Here is a 15,552-nt window from a genome sequence, read left to right as displayed (position 1 = left end):
GCACTCACCACAAATAAGTTGTGTCTTTATTTCATAAAGTCACATTATACAGCAGATTAGATGCCATTGAAATTGTGCATTGCCAGTGACAGTTGTTTCATGCTCTAAGAATTCTTCTACAGCTGTCACCGGCAATGCACAATTTTACTGGCGTCTAACCTGCTGTATTATGCGACTTTATGAAATAAAGACCCAACTGATTTGCTCCGAATTGGTGAGTGCTGCTATTATTTCTTTGTAATATTGGGCATTTTACTATTATGTACTCTCACCTTAACAAACTGTGCAACCTGCAATCTGATTGGGCAATGTATCACTTTATCTCATTGCATGATGGTTAATTGTTATGTTTATGAGTTTACATATTACTCGAAAACTTTGAATAAAAAATATTTAATAAGGAAAGTGCAGGCGTATCAGGAGAAGGAGGAAAGTTAACTGCTATGTATGGTCAGTGGCAACGGGTGGAATAGACAAAAAGACATGGACAGTGAGCCCTGCTCTGGTCCTGCCCTCTGTTCCTTGCCCACTTGCCACTGACAGCCCTAGGCGGCTGCGGACAACCACGAGGACGGTCCCTGCTCTGGTATAGGGTGGTACTCAAAACACGGACAGACAAAAAAAAAAACACAATAGTTCAGTGTGGACAGACCAGGTAAGCAACGTCAGGTAGCAAAAGTACAAAATCGGATCCTAACGAATAGTCAGTCAGGTGGGTAAGATCGAGGCAGGCTGCAAACATGAAAAGTCAGGAAACAAAAGCCAAAAGGTCAGAATCGTATATATAGAACAGACAATAACACAAGTAGGCAGAGACTATCTCAGTAACCAGCAAGATGTATGCAGATTGGGGGGTGTTATATCGGAGACCAGGGGTCTGACCAGAATACTTATTTGACCACCCCTTTGATCTCCAACCACAGGCACCTGACCACAAAACACATCCACTGACAGGAAGACCTGCCAGTCACAGAAAGAATCAAAAGATATTAACCATGAAATGGCCAGAAAAAACTCATCAGGTAAAGTCGGGAGTGTCCATGAAAACAAGTGAACGGACAAAATAAACCAGTGTTCAGACCTAATGCAAAACAAGACACAGAACCAGCACAAATTCAAGAAAATCAGTGCCTTCTCTGCCGCACAGAGTCCTGACATTAACTATGTTAGTGCACCATGTTAGTTGTGATGCAAAAACCCCCTGTAAGTATGGGTGAAAAAAAGGACATGTCCTAGTGTGGACCCAGATATTTTTTGTTACCTGTTTGATATCTGTATTTTGGTAAAAAAATAAGGATGACTCATAGGTCATAAGGTTTCTAAGCAACCACAACCAGAAAGGAGAGTTAATTAACAGAACTGTCTAACAGTAAAGCAAACCAAAATAGCAAAGTAAAATGGCTGACAAGCGATCATGTTATTTTTTCTTTAGGGGTTGGGCATACTGGTGCTAGTTTATTTTTAACCTATTTAACTTTATTAACTAGTATTGTGCAGTCAGTAAAAAAAAACGGATTTACGGAAATACGGATGCAGTACAGATGCTCACATCCGTAACTTTTAGTGGATTGTACGGGTATATAGTGAGAGGACTCTAAAGGCTTGAAAACAATACTGAACAGTGTGAATAAGGTTAGAAAGATAACATTACAAGTTGTGTACTACATTCTGTCAACCCAGGTATTTATTCTCATTATTATACTCTTATTGCCATATGTGATTGCTTACTACAAGCTCTCCATATCTGAATACTTTGAACTTGACTATTGCTGGATCGCAGACAGAATCCATAGTAGCCCTCCTTCAGTGTCCTCAGGTCCCTCACTGGCCTCTGCCGCCAGTTCATCTTGACAGTGACAGCCCTTTCAACCAATCACTGGCTGTGTTGCTGTCCCGACGCAGTCAGTGATTGGCTGAGCGGGCTGTCACTCCTGAGACAAGCTTGTCTGGAAGTAACGGTGGCAACAGACAGTGAGGGAACACCGGCGACTGCAACGGGACACTGGTGGGAGCGAGAAGAGGTAAGCATAACATCTTTATTATGTTTTCTTATTTGGCAGCAACATGTTAAAATGTTCGAGTGCCGAATAACCCCTTTAACTTGAAATAATAACAAATAAATTATTTTGTGCATAAATAAACATCAGTAGTCTACTAGAATTACACTAATGCCACAATAAACATAGCTTTCTTTTTTTATTGTGCTGCTTTATGCCTCAGTACAAATATCAGCGTATATTGTAAAGAATAAATGTTCTTTACAGTGGTTTGTTGATGTGGCTGTGACTTTTCTTTCTAGTACTGAAGCTCTATCTATGGCTTCTGTGCATGCCATATAATATTAATAAAGAGCGCTGTCAAGAAGAGTACACGTGACATTTTCCAGGCACAGATTTGGCGTCACATGGCTTTGTTCAAGTGTAGATTTCAGTGCTGTCAACATTGCTTATTCCCTTGTCCCTTTCCACTAAGGCAATTAGTGACAGTTCTGAGGAATTCATACTGAGGTTCACAATCCAGTCACAACAGAATGGAATAATTCTCCTTCCCCACTGGGACTTATCCCTCATTAGAGATTTTATTCATCTCTTGTGATTGGTTTAGAAGCTCCTGTTGACCGGGTAGTAACAAAAAGTCACCATTCATAACAATTATAGGTTTTCCTACCTCATACCCATTTAAAGATAAAATTAAGATCTGCATAAGTTACATTTGTGGGATTAAAAACATATACATAGGGTTACATTTCTTTTCCACAAATCTATATGTCTATATGTATAGCATTAAACCAGATGCATGTGCATCTGTTTACAGTATTTGGTGACCACTCATTTAGTATTGTTATCTCTTTATTGTTAGATATCTAATTTTATTGACTTGTACCCCAATTCTCCTGAGGATCCCATCAACACTGGTGCTGGAAGTGCGTATAGATGGATTAACCACCAGTTTGGTGGTAATCTGCATACGTTTTTGACATTATCTTTGGGAATTCTGTGAATAAGAGGTTGTGACCACAGTTACTTATATTGATGTGGCTAACGTATCTGTGATGTGATTTATGTATGTGTACCTATCTACCACCCATATGATTATCTTTGATTGTTTTGAGAGACAGGATCCAGGTGATCTGAGGTGTTCCTTTTTGCTAGAAGTAAAGTACTCTGGTGTGGACTTTAAGTGATATAAACAAAGGAACAGGAGAGTTTATGGTAAGGCGACAGACAATAGCATTGTGCAGAAGACGGTGAAAATGAATGTGAACTTGTCTATGAGGTTGGGTTGAGATACAGCTAAGTGTTCCAAACACAAAGGCTGAAACCCCTCCCCCTGAGCTAAGGATGCATAGACACAAAGGGATTTCTACTAGTAATCTTATACAATGCCCTTAGTCAAAATGTAAGTGACTTATCGGGCTAAAGTGACAACAAAGACCTCGGTATTGGGAACAGGAAGATCCATTCCGGATTATTCTTTTTAAAAATCTTGCCACTTTGGAAAATATCTCAGTGTATGAATGCATGGCTGAGAGTATTGTCCTGCTGATAAATGATCAGAACAAAGAACAACTCCTTATGTTTCAAGTGAATGGTCAGTACCCACAATGTCCAGCTGTCTGGTGCTTTATATATGATTATATATACACAACTGCCTATTAAAAAAATATAATAATAATAATAATAATAATAATAATAATAATAATAATAATAATAAATAAAGCACTGAGACAATCTTCTAGTGCGGGTAGACATGTCACTGCTCTCTGCACACCTGCTTCATGAAGGAGACTCACAGGACATCTAGGACATCTCACAGTCTGGAAAGGGCACCTTTAGATTACAACTTTCCTCCATCGCTCAGGCAAAAATTTGTCAGTCTAAAATCATGCCATGCTTAGTGTAATCGCTGTGAACATGACAATGTCACTGCTGAATAAAACCATGCAGACTCTGATGGTGTATGCAAAAGTAACTGTGTCATGGCTGCTATAACTTGTGGATTGCATAATGGGATTTTGCCAAGACTGCCGCATCTGTAAGTGCTGGGATGGAGGAGCCACACAATCATCAGGTGATCATTTCCATAGGCAGCAAAACTATATGGAAAAGTAAGCTAAGGGTAATGTATGGAAAATAGCCCTCCACATTAATAGCCACTTTTTTGAGTTGGTGTCTGCTTTAGCTAAGAGAAGTGAATCTCGGTTTGGGTTATCACAAGACTAAAATGTATCCCCTATCCACATGGTGGGGATAATTAATTGATCACTGAGTGTATGAGCTCATATCTCCCACAGAATGGAGCTGCAGTCTATCATGGATGCTGCAGCTCCAATTCAATTAGCTTTTAACCGATGTTCATTCTCTATGCTCAGAGGGGGTCCTAGCAGTCAGCCCCCCACTAATTAGTTGGCTGACCCTACACTGTGTAAAAATGTTTCTCCCACATACTGATGTTATTTTGTCAAAAGGATGTGTGCTTGAAATCTGTAGTACATATTGGGGGAGATTTATCAATATGGTGTAAAGTGAAACTTGCTCAGGTGCCCCTAGCAACCAATCAGATGCCACCTTTCACTCCTCACAGATTCTTTGAAAAATGAAAGGTGGAATCTGATTGGTTACCGGGGACAACTAAGACAATTCTACTTCACACCAGTTTGATAAATCTCCCCATTTATTTTTCATCTTCAGTGTCCCAGAGCCCGTCGGCAGGGCTCTGTAGGTCGGCACTGCAGGTGTGCAATGGTAACTGTAGTACTGAATTTCGTTCACTAGATGTCGCCCTGCATTTTCTATTGCAAAGCACAGCTGAGGCTATATATGTAATATATGCCCCATTCACACGTCCGTGTCAGTTTTTACTGTCAGGAATTCCTGATCAGGAGACCTCAAATGTCATCAGGAAAGTATCAGGATTTTCTGACAGTAATCCGTTTTTACCAGGATGCAGAAGTACAACTCCCATCATGACCTGTTAGCAGGACATGGTGGGAGTTTTAGTACCTGGGGGTGGGGGGTGGGGCTCAATGTTCTATCCCACCTGTAGGCGGCGGCAGCTGGTGGTGAGTCCCGGACGGACGGGGGAAACTGCTGCGGTCTGGACTACGGCAGGGCAGAGAAGAGTGGTGAGTTCCGGGGGTGGGGGGGCACGGCTGGGTGATCAGACCGCCGACAGTGTATGCCCTGTCCAGGGGGCGCGGCGTGATGATCGGGCGGCTGGCAGCCCTGTCCCGATGTCTGTGCAGGGGGAGGGGGTTGTGGTTGGGGTCGGGCAGCGGCTGATGTACAGTCGGGGGGGGGGGGGCAGCGCGGCGGGATGATCGGCCGGCGGGCAGCCCTGTGCCGATGTCCGTGCACGGTGGGGGGGGGGAGGGGGCCTGGGTGCCGGCTAGCTTTCAGTCATGTACATCAGGAAAGTGCCCGTGATTCCGCCGCTCCCATAGACGTGTCCTATTTTTCCCAGATCTATTTAGGGTTAATGGTGTAAACCCCCCCCCCCCTTATTCAATTTTCCCTACTGTGAATCTTCTTACCACTCCTGCAGCTTATGTGGAGCATAACAAGCCTGGCACTGAGTGTCATAGAGCTGTGAGCTGGCTGTAACCAGGGCTTATTATTGGAGGAGGCTTTATATTTCAAGCCTTCTCCAAAACGCCTGCAGAATGAAGCTAGGTGTTATTTTCAGATAAACAGGTATGTATTACGTATGTGTGAGGTAACACATAGCACCATACACAGCTGTAACGTTCTGGACTACACAGCATTGTACATGCGGAGGGATATTTGTGCTGTTATTAACATTCATTATCATCGGTATCATGCCGCCACCCTGCCTCACACAGCAGCCCCAATCCTGGCAGTGTGGGTGTGGTGTACAGGGCGGGAGTGACTGGAAACATGACCGGGGAAGCCATAGAGAGTGAAGGAGAAACAGAGGAGACACGGGGACAGTAAACACTCAGACATGAAGCGTGAGGGCGCGAAAAGTGGGCGGCGCTAGCGGAGGGAGGAGCCGCCATGACAGGAGGGAGGAGCGGGCTGGAGCGTCGCCACTGACTGGAGCCGGAGCTGGGGGTGGCGGCAGCGGCGGCTCCTCAGGACGGGGAGGAGAGCGGATGTATAGCTGGTCCTGTGGCCGGGCACATGTCATGTACACAGCGCACGTCATAGCACTCCGCGGGCTGCAGCAGTGGGCGTGACGCCGCCATGTCCACCTCCCTGGCACTTCGGGCTGCCGGAAAGTTTACGAGTTGTCAGCCGCTCCGGTGTCCTGTCTGCACGGTGTGACCGGAGACCGAGGCGCAGCAAGCTGTGAGGCGGCAGGGCACCATGAAGCCGGGCACACGTCCTGCCAGGTGCCGCTGTAGGTAACACAGGAGGACACTGGAGACGCCGGAGGCAGCGAGCACGGGGAGGCGGCTGTCACTAGGATGTAGCGCCCTGTGCGGCCACTGACCGGAGAGCGCACTGCCTGCACACTGCTACACACCGAGGAGCTACACGCTGCATGCGAGCTGAGCCGGCCGGGGGCCATGGGCGGGCGGCAGAGCAGCAGCCCGGCCTCGGACAGTCGGACACGGGCGTACTCAGGGTCGGACATCCCTTCCAGCACGGGCCGGGGACCCATCCGGGGCCCAGCGGGGGTGGCAGCCTCCACCTCTTCCCCCCTGTCCAGGTACCCGTACATGCACGGCGGGCACTCGGCGGCTGCGGCCGGCAGCGGCGCCGGAGGCTCGGAGCACACGCCGCCGGTTCTGGGCTCCCGGAGCAGATCTGTAGGAGGGATCCGCAGCCAGGCCCAGCTCGGACAGGCCGGGCTCAGTATACCGGGAGCGGCGAGGGACTCCGGCAGCAGCACTCCCGAGGAGGGCGGCAGAGAGCGGGCACCCGGAGGAGGAGGAGGCGGCTCCAGGCTGCTCATCGGCTCGCTGCCCTCTCACCTCTCCCCGCACCTCTTTGGAGGTGAGTAGTGTGACATCACGTGAGAGCTGTGACGACATACTGGGGGTCACGTGTCTGGTGTGTGAGCTGCGCTACTACCACTGCTCCCCACCTTACGGCAGGAGCTGTCACCCCGAACAGCCCGGGCCGCTGACTACAGCGCCCTATAGTCCCTGTGCTGTACACATAGGAGCCTGGCTGTCCAGCAGTGTGTATACTGTCAGGGCTCTGGGGGAGATCAGTAACTTCACACCGGGACAATTTGCTGCTGTTAGTGTCTGCGGATGTGTGACGGGGATGAGGCAGGAGGGTGAGGGGTTGGCCTGGCCCATCTAGGGTTTGTGGAGATTTCAGGGCAGCTAGCATGGTGAATTATTATACACACTCATACACTCATAGTGTGCTAGCAGTCTCTGGATAGAGTGGCCCCATTCATGCCACTACTTCATCTGGGGGACTAAAGCCTCCAGCCCCCCCCCTCTCCTTGTGATTAGTGGAACTCCTAGCAGTGTGTAGTTTAATAGGTTTAATGGCACGTTTACACAGAAAGATTTCTGACAGATTTTTGAAGCCAAAGCCAGGAATGGATTTGAAAAATGAAAGATTTCAGTTTTCCTTTATGACCTTGTTCTGTTTTTATAGTCCATTCGTGTCTTTAGCTTTTAAGTTCTGTAAAATAAATCTATCTGAGTAAACGCACCATAAAGGGAACCAATCAGCCCAATTGGGCTGATATGGTTCCCTGAACTGCTGTACACAGCCCCTGCAGCAGCTGCGGGCGGTACGTGCTGTGGCTACTGCAGGAGCTGTATGCAGCAGTTCAGGGAACCATATCAGCCCGGTCTCTTTAAGGGAAATCTGTTCTATATACTCTCTTACAACTCTGAAGGCACACATACCATAAAGCTAACTATTGATTGGTCTGTTCTAGTGTCAGTAACAGCAGGGTACCCTCAGGAGAGGGAGAGTCCAACAAAAAGTTGCTTATCTTCTCGGGTCAATCCATGTTTTAATAGGAAAGTCAGGGTTGAAGGGTTGACATCCATAGGATGATAGTTACCAGTTTCCCTATTTATGTGAAGAATCCTCTATAGCTATACTGTGCATCTATAGACATTGGGGAGATTTATCAAACATGGTGTAAAGTGAAACTGGCTCAGTCGCCCCTAGCAACCTATCAGATTACACCTTTTATTCCTCACAGACTCTTGGAAAATGAAAAGTGGAATCTGGTTGCTAGGGGCAACTGAGCCAGTTTAAAGGGGTACTCCGGGCTGGGGGGTATTTTTAAGGGTCGCCGGGGAGGGACAGGAAATTGAAGCCAGAGGTCACTTACCTCCCCCGTTCCAGCGCTGGTGCCTGGATTGGACGTCTCAAGGCAGCTCTGCCATTCAGCGGCCGAGGTTGGACTCCGCTATGGTCGCTGATTGGCAGAGCTGCCTTGAGACATCACGTCTCTGGCGCCAGCTCTGATCAGAAAGCGGGACGGGAGTACTCCCTCTATGTCATATTCTGGTGTCCTCTGCTGACTGCAGAACCTCCACTTTCCAGACGAACTTGTCTCAGGAGTGACAGCCCACTCAGCCAATACTGGCTACGGGGCTGTCCCATCTCAGTCAGTGATTGGCTGAGCGGGCTGTCACTCCAAGACAAGTTTGTCTCGAAAGTGGAGGCTCTGCAGTCAGCGGGGGGGGGGGGGCACCACGAAGGTTCAGACAGGTAAGGATACTTATAGGTAAGGATGTTCATTGTTTTATATGCACCAGCAGCAGTATATTAAAAAAAAAGTCCAACCACCAGACAACCCCTTTAAAAAATAAAAAAACACTTGTGGTGTCATAAAGCATTTTGGGGGCCCAGTTTGGCATGATTTCTTATGTCTTGTTATAAAATATGGGATCCTCATATCCTTAACACTGATATGGTGTCAGCTCCTGACTTGTTAGGGTATGTTCACATCTCGTTTTTGGCCCCCGTTGGGCTACACGTCAGCCCTTTTGAGTCCTACACAAAAGCAGTGTACGTCTGGGCAAATGAGCAAAACGTACTCGCATAATGACGGAGTCCTGCTCATTCAAGTCAATGTGGCAGTAATGTGGCCGTCTGCTACACGCCGGCCTTCACGTCAGCATCCTTTTTCCACTGATTCCTGATGTGTAGCCCGACGTAGGGCCAAAAACGAGATGTGAACATACCCTAAGTTATTAAAGTCGTCTTTGCTATATCAATTCATGGCAAGAATTTAAATTTATGGCCTTTCACCATCTTCCTGGTATCACCACTCATTCTCAAAGCTGCAAGGTTAGATGTACCTCAGTCTGGTGGATCTGTGGTGATCTAGTTATGATTTATCCTATGTGCAGACAATAAATGTGAATTCCTGAAAAACCCCTTTAATATATTGCTGAAATGGTTTGAGTTGTTGCTTATGTTTTCTTGATAGCCTGATACTTGGTGCTTCCTAGTCAGACTTGCATGTATGTAAACATATTTTGTACTGTTTATTTATTTATTTTTTTTGTTCCCTTTCAGATGCACTGTGGTTTTTTATGGTGCTTTGTATATAGAGTAAATCTTTTTGTGACAAGATAAATTGCACTTGTGGTGGATTACAGACTGAAATGGTTTACTGTGAGATCAATGAGAAGTAGCAAGATTACAATATAATGAAATTGTTAGTATGGCTGTCTTATAAGCATAACATCTATTCAGGATGGCTCTATCACTAGGGATGTACAGTGATTCTGCCAAGGTTGTTGTTGTTGTCAGTCAGCTGGAGTACAATCGGCCTGTTTACTAAGCTGTTAAATCTCTGGATACCCTGCAGCCAGTCTGAAAGAAATGAGGCATCAGTAAGTGGCTTAGCACCTTCAGTAAACAAGGCCCGGCTTCCAGTTACTTGCTGTCTTGATATACATGTATACCTGACTAATAGACATTTAGACAATGAGCATTTCAGAGACTGTTCCATTAGTTGCAGAACACTTTAAGATATGGCTGTATTTTCACTCATTTCAAAAATATTGTGTTTCATTGAAGTCAATAGGAAATTAGCTGGCACCGTATAGAATAATGGCCGTAATTGATTGTAACTGTTCAAATAATAAATGTGCACATTATTTACAACCTACTTTTGCAAAATACAGTTTTTTTTCCCTGTTAACACCTGTTTATTTCCCCTTATTACAACTGTATTTTGAGATATATATTCACTGTGTGTGAACATAGAGTTTATAGAAACTAACTATTGAATATCTTTAATGCTTCATAGAATAATATGGTAAAGGCTTTCACCCTTTTGCAGTTTACACATCTGCCTAATGATATCTGGTAGGAATAACTACTTTTAGATCACATGCAGTACATTTTCTACATACCAAACTATGTATTTGAGCTTCTTGCTTTGTAAATCTTTTCTGGCTGACGTATAGAGACATCATGCTTGAAGTGTTTTGGACTCTTATATATCATAGCATTAACAATACATTTTAAAAAATGTAAAGTGTGAGATCTCATTCTACTGTAACACTAAGTGATATGTTGAGAATCTACCTACAGTAAATCCATTGTTTGCTATAAGTTCTGTGTCAAGCCCAATTGTAACTTTCAGATTTCTTTCACAAGATGTGATTGGGTAAAAATGTTATCATATGCATTTGATATGCATTTATGTGCAGAATTTTGTTGTAATCCAGGGGGAACGAATTTTTCCTGAGGATGGGTTCACACATACAGGATCTGCAGCAGATTTAATTGCGCAGATTTGAAGTTGCAGATTTAAAGGACAAGTGCCATGAAAAACTTTTCCCCAGTAATTGAAGCACATTACAAAGTTATATAACTCTAATATGCTTCAATCACCTTTCTGCCTCCCTTCCCTGCCTTTCCCCCCTCCACCCCCCACCAGGAAGTATAAGAAACTCACACAGACCTAATGACTGTCATCACCGTCACTAAGCTCTTCTCTCAGCTCCTTCTCCTGTTACACCAGCCTCCCCTGCCTTGTCAGGTGACTCAGCTTGATCAGCTCCCATTGGCTGAACAACTGCAAGCCATCACTTGGACTGGGGAGGGAAGGCTGGTGTAACAGGACCTAGAGCAGCCCTCCTGTTGATGACACTTCCTGGTGGGGGGTGGAGGGGGGAAAAGACAGGGAAGGGAGGCAGATAGGTGATTGAAGCATATTACAGAGTTATATAACTTTCTAATGTGCTTCAATTACTGGAAAAAGCTTTTCATGGCACTTGTCCTTTTAAAGCAAATGTGCAGCTTCAAATCTGCTGCAGATCTTGTACGTGTGAACCTACCCTTAGGGTCTGTCCACACGTACAGACTCGCAGTGTAAATCTCGCACTGAAGAGCGGCATTAACCCTGAAACAGGGTAGTCTTTCTTTTTGGAGAGCTTGTTGGCTCGGCATAATATCCCCAGTCAATGTTCTAAGACCACTAGATAGAGTGGGACTTGAAGGAACGTCTCTTTTCCTAAGAGGTATGAGAGCTATTTTGCATATCATTTCTTGTTGAAAATCTATAAGTGTTAATGACCTTTAAAGGCTCCCTTAAGGCCCTATTCCACGAAACGATTATCGACCGTATTCGGCTGATATCGGGCGCTACGGATGATAATCGTCCAGTGGAATAGAGTGCAACGATCATCCGACATCGTTCATGTCGGCTGATCGTTGCAGTTGCTTGTTTTTTAACATGTTGAAAAACAAGCGACTGATATAGCAGCGATCTGCTGCCGTCGCTCTGTTGAATAGGAGCATCGGCAGCAGACGCTGCTGCATCCTAGGGCTGCTCGGACGATCAGCGATCACCCGGGCAGCTCCCCGCGGCCCCTCCCGCACTCACCCGCTTGCTGCTTCCGCGCTGAATAGCGGCGGCAGCGAGCGGGGAATGAGGAGCAAACAAGCGCGTTTGCTCCTCTAAAACGACCCGTGAAATAGGGGCTTTACATGATGTGGCCACAGGGTTTCGCTAACGGCTGCTGGCTGTCATTTTTGGCTGGAATCCAGGTATGTCACATACTGGCTCCTCCAGCTGCAACGTCACTGACCTGCACTCTCCTGCCTTCCTGCTTTTTTTTATTTTTTTTTTATTTTTTTTTAGTAATATGCTATTTTAACCTGGCGCATTATATTCGGAAATGTCAGTAGTCAGTGCTGTGTAAATGATATTGGATGCCCTTTAAAGAGAACCAATCACAGGCTGCTACATTTTTTTTTTGTTTGTTTTATTAACACTTGACATGACACGGGATAAGATAGAGTATTAGAAATAGACTGCAAAGGCAGTCTGTATCTTATAAATAGCTTAAGGGACACATAACGTGACATAATAGGGATGGTAGATAATTAGGTGATAGGTTCTCTTTAAATATTAGGCTTATTCCATAGATAACTTTAGACTGTTCAGTAAAAAGTTTAGTGTTTTTGTCATAAACCCGTAGATGTTGTATAACCCTGTATGGCTGTGTAAAGGTCATGTTTGTTTACTGTATACTTAGGAGTGTAAAAAAAAATCACAATACTTATAGTTTAGTGGCATTAGAGAGACTCTGTCAGTAGGTTTATGTTGTCCTATCTAAAGGCCCTATTCTACGTTTATGTTGTCCTATCTAAAGGCCCTATTCTACGGAACGATTATAGTTTATATATTCGTTAAAACGATCAAAATGAACGGTTATCTGTCCGTGTAATAACACCCAACGATGAAACGACGACAGTGAAAATCGTTCATTTTGGTCTTTCAACATGTTGAAAAATTATCGTTGGTAGTTTGCAGATAGTTCGCATATTTTTTCGTTTAATAAGTCGTTTGCCGATAAAACATGTTTTGTGGGCTGTACTGAGGAACGATTAGCGACCATATAACGACATAAAAGCGATCGTTCATAATAGTAATAAGTGAATGTAATAACCTCCAGAATCGTTCACTAAAAAATCGCTAGTTATCGCTGGCGAACGATCGTTATAGCGAATCTTTGAACGATAATCGCTACATGTAATATGGCCTTTAGGGTAGCATATACTAGTGACAGAAAAGCTGAACAGAATGATGTATCACTTACACTGTTCTGTGCATCTGATTCAGAGATCCTCCTGAATAACATGGACAATAAGTAGCCCTCTCCTGAATAACATGGACAATAAGTAGCCCTCTCCATATATGCGTGAGCCCAGTAGTCCTCGTCATTCTTCCAGCAGAAAACTCCGCCCACCAACTGCTGATTGGCAGTTATCTATCATGCTGTGTATAGGCAGTCACCTGTCAATCAGCAGGTGGGGGGAGGGGGTGGCAAGAATCCTATTCTCCTGCATATTAGGAGAATGGCTGAACAGAATGATTTAATACAGATCTGCTCAGCATTTCTGCCGCTAGTTATTCTGCCCTGTTTTTAAGGCATCGTGCACCTAGTGACAGATTCCCTTTAAGTGTCATTAAACCAGATAAATTTCCCTGGCATGAGTCCTGTTTCTAAAAACATAAAAGATTTGGCAGAAGAGCACATGGTCCATGTAGTCTGCCCTTATTATTTCCTTAGGATAGATATATACACTGTCTAATAATAGACAGGTTGGTAAAGCTTTACCAATCTTAACAGTCTCCTCCCGCTGCTTCTCACTCGCTGTATGTGTGTGTAATAGCACATGCAGCGAGTGGGGAATGAGGGGGAAGGGAGCACTGTCGCTTCCCCTGGAAGTACAGCTTAGGGCCCTTTTACATTACTATTCGTTCTGTGTGATTGCAGGCAACGATCGAAAAATCTTCGTATGTCGTTAATCTTTGGTTTAGATCTGAACCTAAAGTTATGTTAATCGTTCGCTGTAATTCCGCATTTTTCACTAATCGATCAGTATAATTGCACATTGTTCATTGTTTTGCTGGGATCAGAAGGCGTAAACGATCTTAGTAACGATTGCAGTAACCATCGTAATAACAATCGTAACTAACGATTATCGTCTGTGTAATATGGTGAACGATTTCAGGTTAACAATAAACATTCTCGTTTGCGATTGTTAGTCGTTAATCATTAAAAATGCCAACCATGCCTTTATGGACTTGGATTGTGCACTCGGACACAGTCATGCTAGAGCAGGAAAAGACCCTTCCAAATTATCCCCACCATTGTCCAAAATGTCTTCATATTCTGTACCATTAACACGAACCTTCGCTGTACTGGAAGTAAGAGGCATAAGCAAAATTGTGACCCATAACAATAGTGCTCTTCCACCAAACCTATAGTAGGCACCATGCATTCTAGTAGGGACCATGTTTGTGTATCTGCCTAACCAAATATACATCCATCAGATTCTCAGTGAAAATTGATTCCCGACTTCAGATAACATGTTCCTTTGTTCCAGAGTCCATTGGTGGCATACCTCTCACAACTTCATTCAGTGCTTGACATTTGCTTGGTGATGTAAGGCTTTTTGTGCAGCTTCCAACTATGGGAACCAGTTTCATAAAGCACCTGACCCACAGGTCATTTTCGAGGCATGTTGGAACTTTCTATTGGGTGTTATAGATGCTTTGGGAAGTGCCAATGATGTTACAGGCCCTTTATAGACCCTGTTGCTGAAGCATCCTGAAGTAAGGACTCCTTTCTCTCCTCCTAAATTCATGCATACTTATGGTACTGCTGACAGCCACCACACATACACATTGTTAATGCTAAATGTTTCTTTGATGGCAGTACTACCGCCGCTGTGGATCTGCTATAAATATCCAAGATTCAAAAAATACCCCCTCCCCTTTTAAGGGGGGGGGGGGGGTCAGTGGCTGCGTAGGGGGGTGGAAGGAGGTATGAGATGGGCATGTGCTGAGCAGGATGGGACGCCGAGGTCTGGTCTACTGATGAGACTTGAAGCTCATATTTGTTGTCAATGTGGTTTATTATTTAACCCCTTCAAGACCGAGCCTATTTGCACCTAAAAGACCAGGCTCATTTTTCAAAATCTGACCTGTCTCACTTTATGCGCTTATAGCTCAGTGATGCTTTAACGTATGCTAGCGATTCTGAGATTGTTTTTTTCGTCACATATGGCACTTTATATTAGTGGCAAAATTGGGTCACTACTTTGTGTGTTTTTGTGAAAAAACATCAAAATATCATGAAAAATTGAAAAAAGTAGCATTTTATGAACTTTGAAATTCTCTGCTTCTAAAAAAAGAAAGTTGTATTACATAAATTAGTTACTAAGTCACATTACGATATGTCCTCTTTATTCTGGCTTCATTTCATAAACATATTTACTTTTTTAGGGTGTTACGGGGGTTAGAAATGTATCAGCAAATTACACATTTCGTTTTTGATTTGAAAGTTTCCAAAACTGATTTTTTTTGGGACCATTTCTTATTTGTAGTTGATTTAGGAGGTTTGTATACTGGAAAACCCCCATAAGTGATTCCATTTTGCAACTAGACACCTAAAGAATAATCAGGTGTTATAATGAGCATTTAACCCACAGGGGGCTGGAGGAAAGTATTCACATTAGGCTGTAAAAAATGAAAAATTAAATTTTCCAATAATATATACATTTAGATAAAGTTTCTCATTTTCAAAAAAAAAGGAACATGAGAGAAAAGCACCCCAAAATTTTGTAA

At 44.2% G+C, this 15,552-nt stretch overlaps 1 protein-coding gene across 2 annotated transcripts in view; it reads left to right on the top strand.

Moving 5' to 3' along the window:
• Positions 1-6,019: 6,019 nt before the first annotated feature.
• Positions 6,020-15,552, top strand: part of ZNRF2 (zinc and ring finger 2) — a 116,956-nt gene continuing 107,423 nt past the window's right edge. For both annotated transcript variants that reach the window (XM_069958313.1, XM_069958312.1), the window contains exon 1: positions 6,020-6,962. In XM_069958313.1, coding sequence (XP_069814414.1) covers positions 6,533-6,962 — 430 coding nt within the window. In that variant the 5' untranslated portion in view covers positions 6,020-6,532. The remainder of the gene's footprint in view (positions 6,963-15,552) is intronic.

The sequence above is a fragment of the Dendropsophus ebraccatus genome, chromosome 2 (genome assembly GCF_027789765.1).
Source record: "Dendropsophus ebraccatus isolate aDenEbr1 chromosome 2, aDenEbr1.pat, whole genome shotgun sequence".
In the NCBI taxonomy this organism is placed as follows: domain Eukaryota; kingdom Metazoa; phylum Chordata; class Amphibia; order Anura; family Hylidae; genus Dendropsophus; species Dendropsophus ebraccatus.
This window is presented reverse-complemented; position numbering and strand designations above follow the sequence as displayed.